This window comes from Aedes aegypti, chromosome 3 (assembly GCF_002204515.2).
Source record: "Aedes aegypti strain LVP_AGWG chromosome 3, AaegL5.0 Primary Assembly, whole genome shotgun sequence".
NCBI classification, from domain to species: Eukaryota; Metazoa; Arthropoda; class Insecta; order Diptera; family Culicidae; genus Aedes; species Aedes aegypti.
The window spans coordinates 122,295,728-122,313,213 of record NC_035109.1 but is presented as its reverse complement, the minus strand read 5'-3'; the positions used below and the strand labels follow the sequence as shown (position 1 = coordinate 122,313,213).

General features: G+C 39.8%; 1 protein-coding gene across 3 annotated transcripts in view; it reads left to right on the top strand.

Moving 5' to 3' along the window:
- LOC5572566 (bumetanide-sensitive sodium-(potassium)-chloride cotransporter) overlaps positions 1 to 16,484 on the top strand; it is a 46,423-nt gene extending 29,939 nt beyond the window's left edge. For all 3 annotated transcript variants that reach the window (XM_001654032.2, XM_021848865.1, XM_021848866.1), the window contains 7 exons: positions 6,029 to 6,413; positions 6,475 to 7,010; positions 7,072 to 8,045; positions 8,108 to 8,364; positions 13,695 to 13,971; positions 14,045 to 14,318; positions 16,216 to 16,484. In XM_001654032.2, coding sequence (XP_001654082.2) covers positions 6,029 to 6,413; positions 6,475 to 7,010; positions 7,072 to 8,045; positions 8,108 to 8,364; positions 13,695 to 13,971; positions 14,045 to 14,318; positions 16,216 to 16,329 — 2,817 coding nt within the window. In that variant the 3' untranslated portion in view covers positions 16,330 to 16,484. The remainder of the gene's footprint in view (positions 1 to 6,028; positions 6,414 to 6,474; positions 7,011 to 7,071; positions 8,046 to 8,107; positions 8,365 to 13,694; positions 13,972 to 14,044; positions 14,319 to 16,215) is intronic.
- Positions 16,485 to 17,486: the final 1,002 nt, after the last annotated feature.

The following is a 17,486-nucleotide window of genomic DNA, read 5'->3' as shown; positions in this document are numbered from 1 at the left end:
CGAATCTGAAGAATTCGGTTGAAGGATTCGTGAAAAATATCTGGAAGAACTCCTAGTATATTCTTTGGGAAAAAATCGAGGTAATTACTGGAGGTAGTATCGTTGGAGTGCTCAAGGATTTCCAAGAAAAATCCTCTAAGCCACATTTGAAAAATCGCTCGAAGATTTTCTCGGAGAATTGGTAGAGGAATCTCAGGAAGAATATCTGGAGAGATCCCCGTAGGAGTCCCTGAAAGTATTCCTGATGAAAAAGTTTTTCCTCGAGGAATGTGAGACGAAATGCTGAATAGCCGCGTTTAATTCTTTGATTTTTTTCTGGATCTTGTAGAGTTTTGCATCATGATTCTTCGAAATGGGATCCTAAATTATCTAATAAAAATTGTTTTTATACAATAACACGACAGAGCGTGTGTAGGAATAATATATTTAGGGACAATGGAAATTCGCGGCAAAATTGTTAAAATTTCGTGGGCGACTAAAGCGAAGAAACCAAAGTTTCGTGGCTTTGTCGTGGTCCCATACTTTTTGTGAAATTTTACACTCAAATGCATGTTTTCAGTTAAAATATATTTTGAATTCGTAAACATACCACTGTTTCAGTAATTAAAATTCTTATTTTACAGATTATGATAGAAAGTTTATGACAAATTCAAATATTACAACGGAACAAGCAAACCAGAAAAAGTTCAAGTAAAAATTGTATAATTCGAAAATGGTTGGTGGACTTTATTTATAAAGAAATGAACAATTTCCTCAGATAAAAATGGAATGCTGGAATTTGCCAAGATTTTTATATAAATTGCCCAGATTTAATCAATTTTGTGGCATTTCGCGGGATTTCCTAAATTTCGTATCGAAGGCCAAATTTCGGCTTCCGCGAAATCGCGAATTTCCATTGTTCCTAAATATATTAATAAAACATTATCTCTGGATTCCGTTGAGATAGAATAGATCTTTTATAGCATAATATAGATTTTTCCATGAGAAAAACGGTAGAAAAGTGCGTGTTTACGGCACGTGAATTTTTCGTATAGCTTAGATCGATTCAAGATCATTTTGCTCTATTTTAATGGGTATGATATATGCAAAGATCAATATATATGGATTCCTCTGAGATAGAATCAATCTTTTTTCAGCAAAAGATATATTTTTCCATGTGTATCAAGTGCATATTCGCGGCACGTGATTTTTGTACAGTTTTGGCAAAATATAGGTCATTTACCCTATTTTTTTATTGGAAATGATATATTTATGTTTATGGATTCCGCTAGGATAAAATCGATTTGTTTACAGCAAAAGATAGTTTTTTTTTCATAGGCAAATAGTGAGGTACGTATTTACGGCACGTGATTTTTTGTACAGTTTTGACCACTTGAATGTTACTTTACCCTGTTTTTAATACAGTCAACTCTCCATAACTCGATATTGAAGGGACTATCGAGTTATAGAACACAAAATTAGTGAAAATGCGACCCAAGGGACCATCGAGGTAGCCATGATAACTAACTTTTACTATGGTTCTCTAACTCGATATCAAGATACGGAATATCGAGTAAGGGAGAGTTAACTGTATAATGATATAATTATAAATTAATATCTCCGGTTTTTACTTAGCTAGAATCGATCTGTTGGCAGCAAAAGTATAGTGAGGTGCATATTTAAATGTCAAGAATAAGGTGATTCTTAATAGAGATTATGTAGACATTCATAGATCAATATCTTTGAATTTCGCTGAGATAAAATAGAAATTTCATATTACCCTATTTTTTAATAAGCATGAGATACTCATACATCATTATATCTGGATTCCGCTGAGGAAGGAATTATCTTTTTACCTCAAATCGAAGTTTTTTCCGTAACCAAAGTAATAATGATACATCCAACATCCGATATTTTCGTACGTTCGGCAAATTATGTTGAAATAAAGGAAGGTCATTTAATGCTATTTTGAATTGGAATTATATTTTACAAATCAATATCTCTGGACTCCGATAGAAACGATCTTTTACCCTAAAATAAAGATGTTTCCATGAATATATCGATAGTATGTTAAGTATTCACAGCGCGCTACCTGATCGCACGAGTTTATCCGTCCAAAGTCATTTTTCCCTGTTTTTTGCTAGAAATGAGTAGGGACAATGGAAATTCACGGCAAAATTCTGTAAATTTCGTAGGCGACCAAGGTGATAAAACCAAAATTTCGAGGCTCTCTCACGGTCCCATATTTTTGATCATATTTTTATGTGAACATATCTTGTATACGAGTACATTTAACGGAATTCCATTCAGTATTCTCTTAGGCAGCGTCTACAAATGAAGTAGTATTTTTCGGACAATTTTTGACACCAGCTAGAAAGACGTCCAAGCTTATCAGCAAAATTCTGATATTTACAGCGATTGACATATAATTTGTGATATTTTCTAAAATATCCAAAAATCCTTTTCGAGATTTTTCCGAGAATGCCTCTTGGAACTTCTCGAGGGGTTCATCTCATACTTTTTTCAGTGATTTATCTGCATGAACACATTCAAGATTTCATAGATTCTTTTAGAAATTCTATAAAAATCCTTTATTAATTGCTCTAGGGATTCTTTAGGTTGGTCACTGGTTAGAAATTCTCTAGAGAAAATGCTATCAGCGATTTCCCGAGCAATACGTCTACTAACAATTTCTTCAGAAATGATTCCGGGGATTCCACCAGATATTTTTCCGAATTTTCGAAAAGTGCATCTTTTTTTCTGAGTTTTATCGGCTCTATCAGTTTTTGACAGGGGCCTAAGAGGGCCTTCCTTAGCCGAGTTTGGTTTGAGTCCGCGGCTACTAAGCAAAGCCATGCTGAAGGTGCCTGGGTTCGATTCTGAGGATCTTTTCGTAATGGAAATTTCATTGACTTCCCTGGGCATAGAGTATCGTACCTGCCACACGATATACGAATGCGAAAATGGCAACTTTGGCAAAGAAAGCTCTCAGTTAATAACTGTGGAAGTGCTCATAACAACACTAAGCTGAGAAGCAGGCTCTGTCCCAGTGAGGACGTAATGCCAAGAAGAAGAAGAAGAAGAAGCTGAATGGTTACACTGAATGACAGTTTCTGCTGCTAAAATTAGTTTAAGAGCCATTTGTTCAACTTTTATTTCCGCATAAACATTGTTATGTTATTTTTGCGGGATTTTATTTTTTCCTGAGAGTCACCAGGGTTTTACGCAAAAAAAATCTAAAAAAAAGCTGAACGAAGGGATTTTTCAGAAACTTCGCTAAGGAAACAAACGCATTTTTTCAAAAAAAAAAATCCTTAAAAATTATTTCCAGCAAATCTGCAGCATTTTCTCCAGATATACGTTTCCCTCCCAAATGCAAAAGAAAAATATCGCCTATACAACCCCATATAATACAATCAACTCTCCCTTACTCGATATTCGGTACCTATCTCCATATCGAGTTAGAGAACCATAGTAAAGGTTGATTTTCATGGCTACCTCGATGGTATCTGATGGTAACACATAACACTGATCGCATTTGCACTGGTTTCGTATTCTCTAACTCAATACCTCCATAACTCGATGGTCCCTTCCATATCGTGTTACGAGAGTTGACGGTATACACCAAATAACCTAGATACACTAGAGGACTTCATGAATTACTTGACATTAAATCTTTCAAAGATACCTGAAAGATCTTTTCTAAGTATTTCTATGAAAGTTCCTCCAAGTATTCAAAAAAAAGCATAATAAATCTGATAAGTGGTTATTTTTAGAATTTCTACCAAGTTTACTTCAAGAGGCACTCCAGCGATTTCTAGAGCAAATTCTCCATGGATGTTTCCAGGAATTTTCAGGGGTTACTAGTGCAATTTCGCTTTGCGTTTGTCGAGCAATTCTTACAAAAAATTCTCATGGAATTCCTCTCATGTATGTACTAAGGAATAATCCTAGATTTTTCAGTAATACTCACAAGAGTTTTCCAGGGATTTCTTCTGAAATTTTTCCAAGATTCCTTTTCAAAAGATTTTTCCAGAGAATCTTCTCCATATATTCCTGCTATAGCATAGAATTTTCTAATATTTTTTAATTTCGAAAATATATGAAGCTTTTCTGCGAGGAGCTTCTTCACAAAATCCTGCCGTTTTTTATATTTTCCCAGCTATTCCTTAAAGAACATCTTCTGTAAATTCTCTCTAAGTCCACAGTAAAATTATTCAAAATGTATCAGTGAAGATTTCTTCAGATTCATCCATGATTTTTCACGAATCTTCTAATTTTTTAGATTTAGTAGGAGATATTGAAAAAAATCAAAGGATTTCCCAAGACATTTCCCTAATTATAACTTTAAAATTCCTCACAGGATTTCTGCATGAAACCTTCAAAGAAGGTTACTTCAAGAGTTCCCCTAGGGATTTTGCCATGTTCATATCCTGGATTGTGAATGTCCAAACATTTTTTCAATCTATTACAGATGACACGCAGGCTTTGACCTTTGGCGGAGAGGCCTGTGCCATCTAAAAACCAAGATTTTGGATATCCCTGAGGAACACCAGCTCTCACAGGAAGTTTTTCAGACTTGGAGTTCTGAGCTCTGAACTGGATTAACAATGTATGTTGGAAAATTGAAGTTTTTTAATTTTACAATCCAAGCCTTAATGCTAAACACTGTCGAATGGTTTTTATATGTATGTCTAGCAAATCAATACCAGTTTAATAGCCGTCAGATTTTTTGAAACGAATCAAATTTCTTACACGTAAAATTTGCTGAGTGGTCCATGTCGGAATCCGAACTGTTCATTGGCAAAAATTGCATTTTCGTTGATGTGGACCACCATACTGTTCACAACGACCTTTTCAAAAAGTTTACTGATAAAGGAAAGCAAGTAGATTGGACGATAGCTGGAAGCTTATGCAGGATTTTTGTCCGGTTTCAAAACTGATACAAGTTTGGCATTTTTCCATTTGTCAGGAAAATATACCAACTGAAAACATTTGTTAAACATATCAACCAAGTATAATAAGCTGCTCTCTGGAAGTTTCTCGAAAGGGATGTAAAAAATTTCAAATCAGTTTCCAAAGAATTTGCCAAAATGTTCCTTTGATTGAGAATTCTTTCGAAATCCTGAGTAAGATTGGATTAATGAGTGCTAATTTGAAATTGTGCGCGCTTAGAAACTGCACAGCAAGTTGAGCTTTTTCGCATTTAGTTAGTAATAATTTGTTTTCCTCTTTCAATGCTGGAATTGGCTTCCGGATTTTTTTAAATTTTCAAAAGATTTTAGAGCCAGAGAATTGAGAAATTTTGTTTTCAATATCTTTGTTTCTTAATTGCGTATTTTTTTTAAATTCCCTTTTGTAGATACTGCCATATAATTCTCACAGCAGGATCGCGAGTGCGTTGAAACTGCCTTCTCCTCACGTTTCTAAGACGAATCAAAAGTTTATGATCATCATCTATAATTAGGAATTCGAATTTAACACATTTAATACACCTTTTTAGTAGCTTTAACATATTTAATACACCCTTTTAGTATTGCAATACTCATTGCTTCAACAATGGAATAAGTTGAAGTTTCAAGAGTATTGTCAATATCAAGTTATGTTTGCAGAGGAATGTGAAAAAATTTCTGTATATCCAAGGCTATCAAAATATGACATTGTGATTTTGGTCAATACATTTTTCTTGAATTCGTTACACAATATCGTACATGTTTAGTCAATTTTTTCAAAAATATTCTCAAATTAATTTGCATGCTCTATTGGAGCAATAAAAGTGCACTTCCTTGGTAAATCTGAACGTTTCAAGATGATGCATCATGCTAACCGCCAAATGTAGTAACAATGCATAACTTATCATGTAGTTCAACAGGTCCGCAATCAACGCGGAAACCAATCCAAATGCATCTACTTGGAACCTATCATGTCCACTCGAGTGGCTAATCTATCTGAAGTACTTACGCTCTTTAAGTACTTATGTTCATGACCTTCGTTCTAGATTAAAGATTAAAGATTAAAGCAAACTAATCCAACACTTTCCCCCTTTCAGGAAGCCAGCCAGGAAGACGACAAGCCAGAAGCGCATGGCCACGGTATCAAACTAGGATGGATCGAGGGCGTGCTGATTCCCTGCCTGCTCAACATCTGGGGCGTGATGTTGTTCTTGCGTCTCAGCTGGGTGGTTTCACAGGCTGGCATCATCCAAACGTTGATCATCATTGCGATATCGTATTTGGTGTGTGTAATTACTGCTCTGTCCCTATCTGCCATCTGCACCAACGGTCAGGTGAAAGGCGGTGGGATATACTATTTGATATCGAGATCGCTGGGACCGGAGTTCGGTGCTTCCGTCGGAATAGTGTTCGCTTTTGCGAATTCAGTCCAGGCATCCCTGAACACGATCGGTTTCTGCAGCTCGTTGAATGATTTGCTAAGTACGACTTTGGCGTAAATGGGGACAGTTGCAAATATTAAGTAGTTGTATTTCATTTCTAGAATCGTTCGGAACAAAAATCGTGGATGGTGGAGTTAACGATGTGCGAATCGTTGGCACCATTGCAATCATCGTAATGGTGATTATCTGCGCAGTCGGCATGGAGTGGGAAGCAAAGGCCCAAAACTTCCTGATCGTAACCATTCTTATAGCGATATTCAACTTTTTGATTGGGGTCATCGTTGGGCCGACGAATGACGATCAAATTGCGAAAGGGTTTACTGGGTTTTCCTCGGAGGTATTTCAAGAGAACCTTAAGCCAGATTACCGGTTCAGCGAGAATACAGAGCAGACCTTCTTCACCGTTTTCGCGATCTTCTTCCCCAGCGTTACTGGTGTACAGGCTGGTGCGAACATTTGCGGTGATTTGAAGGATCCTGCCACGGCTATTCCAAAGGGCACATTGCTGGCGTTGGTAATTTCTGCTATTTCGTATATTACGTTTGTATTCTTTGCTGGAGCAGCGTCGTTGCGTGATGCTTCCGGAAACTTGACAGATCTTGTGAATGGAACATTTGCCGCATGTGCTAACGGAAGTGTAAGTATGATCTAAAAACCTGGACTAAGTTAGATAAAGTTTAACATGATTCTGTTTTCAGTGCGACTATGGCATTCATAACGACTACACATCGATGCAACTGATGTCCCTTTCAAGTGCCATCATCTACGCTGGGTGCTTTGCCGCCACGTTGAGTACGGCGCTGACTAACCTGTTATCCGTGCCGAAGATCATCCAAGCCTTGGGCATTGATCGTATTTATCCTGGATTGATCTTCTTCTCGAAGGGCTATGGCAAACATGGTGAACCTTACCGTGGATACGTACTCGTCTTCATTGTATCTGTGTTGTTCGTCCTCATCGCGGACATCAACGCCATTGCCCCGCTAATCTCGAATTTCTATCTGGCGTCTTATGCACTCATCAACTTCTGTACGTTCCACGCGGCCACTGTGAAAGCACTTGGATGGCGTCCAACCTTTAGGTTCTACCATCCTTGGCTAAGTCTCGTCGGATCCATACTGTGCATAGTTATCATGTTCCAGCTAGATTACACGTTCACCATAGTCACAATCGTGATCATTTTCGTGCTCTATCTGGTAGTCGTCTACAGAAGACCAGACGTCAATTGGGGCTCCAGTACGCAACAGCAGACGTACAAGAATGCCCTCTCGGCTACCCAGAAACTTCAGAACATTGGTGACCACGTCAAAAACTACCACCCTTCGGTTCTTGTCCTCGCTGGGAACCCCATGAATCGGCCACCACTCATCGACTTGGCCAACCTAATCACCAAGAGCCACTCTCTCATGATCGTCGGTGACATCATCCACGACCGACTGTCCCATAGAAAACGAATGGAAATGAATTCGGAATGCAACAAGTTCTTGGAGATTCGTAAAATTCGTGGATTCTATCAACCGATTGACGGTTTATCGTTCGAAGAAGGCGTCCATGCTTTGATCCAAACTTCTGGTGTTGGTAAACTCTCACCCAATATTGTCCTCATGGGATACAAATCCGATTGGATGACTTGTCCCGTCAAAGATCTGCTAACCTATTACAACGTGTTACAGTAAGTTCCGAATCTTACACTCAACAACACTCAAGAGCTAATGTAATCCATTTTGTCCACAGCGATTCCTTCGACTGTCGTATGGCGCTGGCGATTCTGCGGCTACCCAACGGGTTGGACTTCTCCGACCTGACCACCGAGATTGTGACCCGAACGGTACCGATACCCAGCACCCTCAAGGACAGAAGTGACAATGCCATTTCGACGATCTCCTCCGATGGAATGCGAACGCCGCGGAATCTGATGCATGTCGACTCCAACCTCAACTTGGATAGCTTGGGAGGAAGCGCCAACCAGTTGCCGGGAACTCCTCAGATGGGTAAGTTTTTGATCATTTGCGTAGTTCGAGACATTTTGTAATCATTTTGAGAGTTCAGCCTTAGGAAAACGTTCTAAATGTTCAAGCAAAGCATCCAGACTCTACCTTTTTCATCAAGCCTCTTCGGCTCAATCGGAGGCCTCCAACCCTTCATCCTCGTTCAGATTCTGCTTTCTCATGGTCCCTCACTGAATCGGCTTCAGCAGTTCATCAAGAGCGTTCCTGGGCCCATACGTACTTCGATACTTTGATGGCTACATCGTAGCATTACGCCATTACCGAGAATAGACCCAAGCAACCAATAGTACTGTCCGCAGCACTCTACGCTCGAAAACCCGAAGGCTTTCCAATTTCTCTTTTTAAACGTCCACGCTTCTTGCGCGTAGATAGCCACCTGATGAATCAATGCATTACCTACCTTGACAGCTTTCAGGTCTGCCTCTTCAACGTCCACGCTTCGTGCCTATAGAGAGCCACCGGAAGAATCAATGATTTACACAGGGCTGGTTACGTAGTCCGTAAAATACCGTAATCGCAGGTGCAGTTCGTATTTTCACTCCGCGGGAAATGTCATTGCCACATGTCACAATTGTGTTACTAGTTAAACAAACCTTCAATAACTTCTAAACACTTCCCCCATCAAACACTACCTCAGCACCAACATCAATAGGCCCACCTTTATTTTTAGCAGCAACCATGTACTTCGGGCTGGTAGAATTAATGGTCAGGCCTATCATCACTGTCTCTCTCTTCAGAAGTACGCAGACCTCCTCCTCTGATCTGCGATCGATTCCAAGAAAGTCGATATCACCAAGGAGCATGTGCACGCCAGATCTCCTATTAGCACCCTCGAATGCAATGTTGAACAGCAAATTCGAAAGTGCGTCTCCTTTCTTCTAATGTTTCAAACGAGGTTGACACCTTATCTGCAATCCGAACACATGATATCGAACCACGTATCAGCCTAATTAGTTTCGCTGGAAAACCATGTTCAGACATTATCTGACACAGCTCATTTCTTTTCACCGAATCGTACGTTGCCTTGAATCCTATAAACCGATAGTGAGTCTGCAAGTTATACTTCCGGAATTCATCTAAGATCATTCACCAGGTAAACATCTGGTCCGTTGTCGATAGGCCCTCGTGAAAACCAGCCTGGTATTCGCCGACGAAGGACTCTCCGAGCGGGTTTCGCGGTTGGAACAACGAAGCTCTCTCACCATTCCAGCGGGTAGGAGTCATCAGTCCACAGTTGATTTATCAGCTCAAGTAGGAGCTTACCATGACCTTCAAAAATTTGCAATAATGGATAACCAACATCGTCTGAGACTGCGACTCGAAGCATACTGCAACTCCCTAAATGGGATAGGTTGATCAATGTCATGCTGCACATTATCCTCGGGTACAGTGAAACTGTTTATATCGTTGGCAGTCGCACCGGTTTGGCGGACGAAGACCGGATCATAGGTCCCAAAGACTGCGAGTTTGGCGAAATATTTTCCCAGACCATCGGCAATGATTTCTGGATCCGCAGTACAGTTCCCATCAATATCGAGGGTGGGTGGGGTGACGACTCTTTTTCTGTTGAAGGCGTTGATCTTGGCCCATATGTCAGCGGTTGATTGGGTTGCGTTGATACTATCCAAGAGCTCTTCTAACAGGCTCGTTTGGCGTCTCGGATGGCTTGCCGACAAGTGTTGCGTTCGATGTAATACCAATCAACGATTACATCTCGGTTTGGATGGTCAGGTGCCATTTTCTCTTTACGGCGCTAAGAGCCTTTCTACGTGGCTTCATCACTTTTTTGATCTCTGGAGACGACCAACGAAGAGCTTTTCGACCAGGCTTGCTGCTTGTTTCCGGGATCGAAATGGCAGCCACTTGCGTGAGAACGGCAGTGAATTCTGCCATGTTACTCGGGTGGGGAGAGCGGAGTGATGCACTGACGCTTTTATTATAAACAGTCTAATCTGCCTGATCATACAGCCAGCGGAGACGCCTGGTTGTGACGGGAGCCATGTGGATCCGAAATGACGCATTAGCTGAACCGTTCGCTCTCCGACTGTGTGAGGTCCGTAACATCGATTGAAGGATGTCGGGGAGCCATCGTTTAGGATTGTAAGATCACTATCATCAAAGAGATCTAGTAGGGTATTGCCCCTAGAGTCTGACCGGGATCCACCCCAGACCGGATGGTGAGCGTTCAAACGCTTCAAGTTGAATGAAGTAGCTTCCGCGCTTAAAGTTCCATACATATCTACCGCCGAATGAGCGGTTTAGCTGTTCGAGTGTGGGCTACTTGTGAAGATCTCAAGGTCCGCAAGATTGTTAATGATCCCATTTATGTTCCACTGCAGGCAAAAACTATCTGTTTCCGCTAAAGCTAAAGTGAGATGACTTCTGCTTGCGCTTGGAGTTTGATTGCGAGTGGTGTTATTGCAAGGATGGACCAAATTCCTATCAGCGTTAGATTCTGAGGGTGAACTAACAATGAGCGGCGGAGATCTTATGGCAGTTAAATGAAGATCGGATGGTATTTCGGTATCACTATAAGTGTACGAACAAGACAGAGCTCTACGGATAGGCTCGAAAGATAGGCCCACCAAATGCAGGGATGTCCCGATGGCCGGAATAAAGGGGGTTGCAAGGGGCGATAATCGGTGGGTTGGGTTGCTGGAACAAAGAGCTTGGATGATTCTGTGTTTGAAGGTAGCTTCACTTCCCGCGTTACCCTTCGGAGAAGCGGGTAGAGCCCGATGTGTCCCGAGAGCTTGACTTCCCACGAGTGAAAGCGACCACTTTCGAGAGGAGTGCTAAGACAGCATCAGAAGAGTTTACGACGATGTGGAGCTTACCGCCCGGGTTGGGGTGCTCAGGAACATTTACGACCGTGTGATAATAGTACCGTTTCTCTGCACACCAGATCTCACCCTCGTGTGCAATATTGAACAGCAAATTCGAAAGTGCGTCTCCTTCCTTCTAACGGCACAAACGAGGTTGATATCGAACCATCCATCGTTGCACTTATCAGCCTAATTAGTTTCGCCGGAAAACCATGTTCAGATATTGTGGAGTTCAGAATTGAAGTGGACAAACGGGAGCCCACGAAGAACTTGACATTCCACTCTGACATTACTATAGGAGTGAGGCGTCGAAGTTGTTCCATGCCTACTAGATCGTTTGATTTGCGATCCAATGCTACATTCTTCTAATAGCCTTTTGATTGTCGCCCATCATAACAGGGTTAGAAGCCAAGATCCATAGCAATGTTTATTCAGTGCCACACAAATATTATCTGCCACAGCTCATTTGTTTTTGATTTCCTTGAAATCAATAAACAGATGGTGGATCTGCAAGTTAAACTTCCGGAATTTATCTAAGATCATTCACTAGGTGAACATCTGGTCCGTTTTCGAGCGGTTCTTATGAAAAGCATTTGTAATGGCAATTGCCGACAAAGATCTGCCCTAACGGTCTCAGTCAGTTAAACAGAATTTGCGACAGTACTTTGTACGCCAAGTTCAGCATGATCATCCCTCTGTAATTGGCGCAGTACATTGTGTGTCCTTTCTTGTAAATTGGGCATATACGGCAATCCAACTGTCCTTCAGAAGTATTCGATGAGTTGATTCAAGAAGCTGCTCACTTCTGTGCTAGTAATGCTCGACTGAGATCTTGTCCTTTCCCATTCCTCAGCTCGAGTGATGAGCGGTGAGTACAATCTCAACTGTCATCTTCTAAGTTCACCCTGTTTCTCGCTACATTTCCATTTTCGCCGTTTAACAACTGCTGAAAGTGCTTCTTCTATCTGGCAGCCACCGCCGTTTTATCGGTTAGCAAGCTCTCCTCTCGATCACTGCAAATGCTTGATAGTACCTATATTGCTTCGCGCGCCGTTGATCGTTGCATAATACAGTACTGACCCGATTTTGTCAGCCCCCGATTTTGTCTGCCCCCGATTTTGTCTACCCCCGATTTTGTCAGCTTTTTGACCCGATTTTGTCAGCCTACTTTAAATTTGTCAAAAAATTGTTATCGCCATGTTTTACTACGTTCACATTAAAATTGATGATGCTGTTTGATGTCATGCACGCATGGGCGTAGCCAGAGGGGGCAATGGCAATGCCTTTTATTTGGTGTTAAGAATCGATATTACCAATATAAGGGAGAGGGGGGCCCTGATAACAAAAACTGGCTACGCCCATGACCATCGCCCTCTTAAAAGTTCATGTAACCATGTAACACGTCAATATTTGAAAAACAGGAACAAAATAAAATGACCCGATTTTGTCAGGTTCCCCATTTTGTCAGCCTAAAATTCATCGAGAGGCTGACAAAATCCGGTCCTTACTGTATCACCATATATCTACCCGGTTCATGCCAATTTGTGCTTAAGCTATCATTTATTTTTTTCGTGCTGGGTTCAATTCACTTTTCTTCAACTCTCGTTGCCCTGTGTCACTCTCTGTTCAGCCTGGTAGCAGCACATGACTCTTAATGTCATTCTCCATGTAGGTATGTCACTCTCTGGCACTCTTTATCAAATTAGTCATTTAGTGTTCGTCGTGAATAGGGTTCCACAAGCTGTTGACTCCACCAGACACGTTGATTCTTTCCAACTAGACTAGTGTTGTTGATAGTATTGTCAGCGTCCCCATCCACTGTAAAGCGTTGGATATTTCAATGTCTGTTATTTTTGGAATCTGTAACGTTGAATGACCGCGCCTGAATATAAGCTACAACAGGATAATGATCAGAGACCTCGTAAGGTCTTGACATCCTGCCACCACGTGGTCTACCACTCTAGCAGCAGTGAAGCCGCAAGTTTCGGTTTGTAATACAATGAATGGCTTCATGTTCCATTGACGGGTCGAATGAAAATGTCTTTCCCAATGTGCGATTTTCGCTTTGTCTCTCATTATCCTAACATCTTGTTTTGAGCAGTCTCCGTAACCTTAGAATTAATTCTTCATGTCATCGGGCTAATCGTTTATTGCCGCATATATGCTGATCAGGCCGTAGCTGACTCTTCATTCGCAACACAGACATTCGTTCACTTACCAGTTTAACTGAAGAACTCGCTTCATCTACTTCTCAATTACTATGAAGGTAACTCCACGATCTACGCTTTCGCTGTCGCTGTCGCTGTAGTTAGTAGAAGTGGTAATTGCACTGCTCGGAATTTACGTTCTCTGGTCTGGAGCTATCGTATTTAATGGATAGCTGCCATATTCGCGCCGTCAACTTTCTTATTTTTGTCCTTCGTTCCTTGCCAAGTCTGTCTATTGTGAATCGCACCTAATAATCATAATTCAATCTCACCATTTTAGCCCCATCGCCCACCGTCGAAACCTCAGACATTGCGGACGACATCATCTACTCAACCCGCGGTGGGTCGTGCGTTCCGAAGGAAATCCTCGACCGAATCGGTGTCTTCCAACGAAAGCAACCCAAGGGAACGATCGACGTTTGGTGGCTGTACGATGACGGTGGCCTGACCATGCTGATCCCGTACATTATCTCAATGCGATCCAAATGGGCCCGGTGCAAGATTAGGGTGTTTGCGCTCACCAATCGCCAACTCGAGCTGGAAGTCGAAGAACGAAAGTGAGTATCCTGGTCGTCTTCATCAACCCCTTTCGAACAATTCACTAATCATTTTCTTCTGCATCCATTACAGCATGGCCAACCTCCTCATGAAACTCCGAATCGAATACTCCTCGCTGACGATGCTTCAGGGGGTAACGGACGCTCCCCGGCAGGAAACCGTTGACATGCACAGCAAATTGCTGCAGCATTTCACCGACAACGACGGTACGCAGATTCCTATAAGCGAGCACGAACGGATGGCACTGCAAGATAAAACCCGTCGGCAGCTGCGGTTGCGCGAGATGCTGCTGGAACACTCGAACGAGGCCAATCTGATAGTGATGTCGATGCCAATGCCCAGATTGGTATGTAACGATTCATGGCCTCCATAAATGATAACCAGAGCCGTAGCGTGGCCTCACGGCGCCCTTGGCAAACCTCCCTTTGGGCGCCCCCAAGCCAATTTTGTTTTCATGATGCGAGTTTGTATGTGATTACCGTTTACGTAAAACATTCCAAGTAACCATGCTACTCAAGCTGTAATTTATGCATACAAACATATAAAGCACATAAAGCTAGCACTATACTATATAACTACAGTTATAAGGAATTTAGAGTTTAGACGAAATTTTGAAAGTGGGATTTTCATTCGAAATTTTTCTCAAGAAGGCACAAAACCTCTTCATCTTTTTATATAACGTAACAAAACAAAAGAAAACTCAAAACTAAAGGCTCATATGGCAAAGATATTTGAGTTAATATTATAAATTATAACTTCAATATGACTCTAGAAGGGCCCTTTCCCCCTTTAAATCAACTTTGATTGTATCTATAAAGTAATCCAGTTTTATGTTTACCGTTTATATACCTGAGTTACAGCTTCAGCAGCATGTTTCTCGGGAAACTAGTCAATTGTCATTAAAAATTATTTTTAGAATATTAGAAGGACTACGATATGGAAGTATTATCGAAACCATAAAAAATATTATGCTGAGACTTAAGTATTTACTAAATATTTGATAAATATCAATAGACGATGTACAAGACAGATTTTCTTGAGAACTGTTCAAAATCTGATGTTTTGAAGTAAGTAATTCATAAGAACATTATTGTTCTTGAGACGCATCTGCAGAAAATGCTGAGCTTGGCATTAATGAAATTCTTCTTAAAATAGCGGACACAATGTGCTAACTATATTTTTGTTTGCTTAGAAAAATGCAGAGGTTTCTAGATATTTCATAATAATTTTGCTTAACAACTCCTCCAGAAAACATTGTTTTACTTGTTTCGCCAAGATGTTTCCGAAAAATAGAAACAAATTGTTCAAATCCTTTGAAAATATTCAATTAAAAAACTTTTTCAATTTTATTTGATGAAATTTATAATTTTAATTCCCAAATAGTAACACGAAAAATAGAAAATTGTTTAATTATTGATAAAAGGTACTATGGAACAAGCGCAGAATTCATTACGATTTTTTTTTGCATTTCAGAAATTATATTGTAATGTGATCTAAAATTGGTTAGTGCTTAATCTTCTCCAGTAAAAAAAACTTGATTCATACTAGGGAAAACAAATTTCATTCTTTTCAACTCATGTGTGTTTTTCACTGACACAAAATTCTCTGAAAATGTTGTTCAGGATTATGGGGTTTCCAGGTTGTGATTTTTTTTAATATTTTGCCCAACTGTAAAGAAGTTTACAAAAGAAATCCGTCAGAAACTCACCTTGCGTCATGTGAAATGTTCAGGATTTACTGTTACAATTATGTACCGTACTCTGATAATCCTGTGAAAGATTCCATGAGTTTTCCTCAGGTTTTTAAGAGAATTTAATTTGTGATACAGTGAGATTGTCTTCAAAAAAATCACGCTCGATAGAATGTTTGTTTTTTTTATGTGTTTAATTTGAATCAAGTGTATTTGGATACTTCATTATTTCTTCTCAAGATCACTTAGAGATTTATCAAATAATTATAATGTTAACTTTAGAAATAAATGTATAGAAATCATTCAAAATATAAAAAAGTCTATGGAAGCAATTCAGGCACTGTTTAACTTTTCCGTTATTACGTTAAGGAGTTTCTTTTCAAATTGTGGCGTAAGAGGCGCCCTTATTTAATAAATCTCTTTCAAAATATGCTTGACGCATTTTGGCGCCCCCCACAGGCTGGCGCCCTTGGCGGGTGCCAACCTGGCCAACCGCACGCTACGGCACTGATGATAACCTCCAAGTTGTAATTGTTTTCCCTCTACTTTTTAGGGTACCGTGTCGGCACCACTCTACATGTCCTGGTTGGAGATGCTAACAAAAGGAATGCCTCCATTTTTGCTAGTGCGAGGAAATCAAACATCGGTACTAACATTCTATTCGTAGGACGTATAATGGTAGGAAACAGTCGTTTACCTTAACAGTATTATCTCAGTGTAGATATAGTGAAAATGTTAGAAAACTAGTGATATGCAAAAGATTTCATTGGTATATTATCATGCCATGTTCATTATAGTGAATACAAACACTTTGACTTTGAACGGTAGTTTTATTTAACAGAGAAAATCAAAAGAACTTGGCTGGTTTCTGCATTTTGCAGTTTCTACGGATAAACGTAAGAGGAAAGGATGAAAAGAGTACTACGACGAAACATCTGAATACTTTGACACAACGAACAGGTGTATCGAAGGTCTAGTCTATACGAAGGGGTCTGTTCCCCCTGTGTAGTGATTTAACCCTCTTCCATGGTAGCTAAGTTTTTTTTTTTTTTTTTTTTTTTTTTTTTTTTTTTTTTTTTTTTTTTTTTTTTTTTTTTTTTAATTTCTTTATTAGTATCATTCCAAACATTACATTCATTTCTTATATCTAGGTGTTCTGTGTTATTTGACAACACTATCATCCTAATTTGGTAAAACAAATTTAAGATTTAATTAACATTTTGTTAACAACATATTACATTTCATTTGCCGTAGCAGTTCAGTTTTTTTACAGGTGAGTTGATTTCACCTGCTTATAGGAGAAAAAAAAAACGTTTTTAATATACTTAACCTAACTTAACCTAAACATATAACGCATTAATCGTGGCAATAGAAGATTGTAACGATTTTTGCCTGAAATTATTGATTATTTTATTTGAGATTTGTTCCAATGTTTCAACATTGGATATTCTATGTAACTCATTGGTACTATACCAGGGAGGAAGCCTCAGAATCATTTTCAAAATTTTATTTTGAATTCTCTGCAGAGCTTTCTTCCTGGTATTACAACAGCTAGTCCATATTGGTACAGCATACAACATGGCTGGCCTGAAAATTTGTTTGAATATCAAAAGCTTGTTCTTAAGACAAAGTTTTGATTTTCTATTAATAAGGGGATAGAGACATTTTACATATTTATTACATTTGGCTTGAATGCCCTCAATGTGATTTTTGAAAGTTAAATTCTTATCTAGCATGAGCCCTAGATACTTAACTTCATCTGACCAATTTATTGGAACCCCTCTCATCGTGACAACATGTCTACTTGAAGGTTTCAAATAAAGA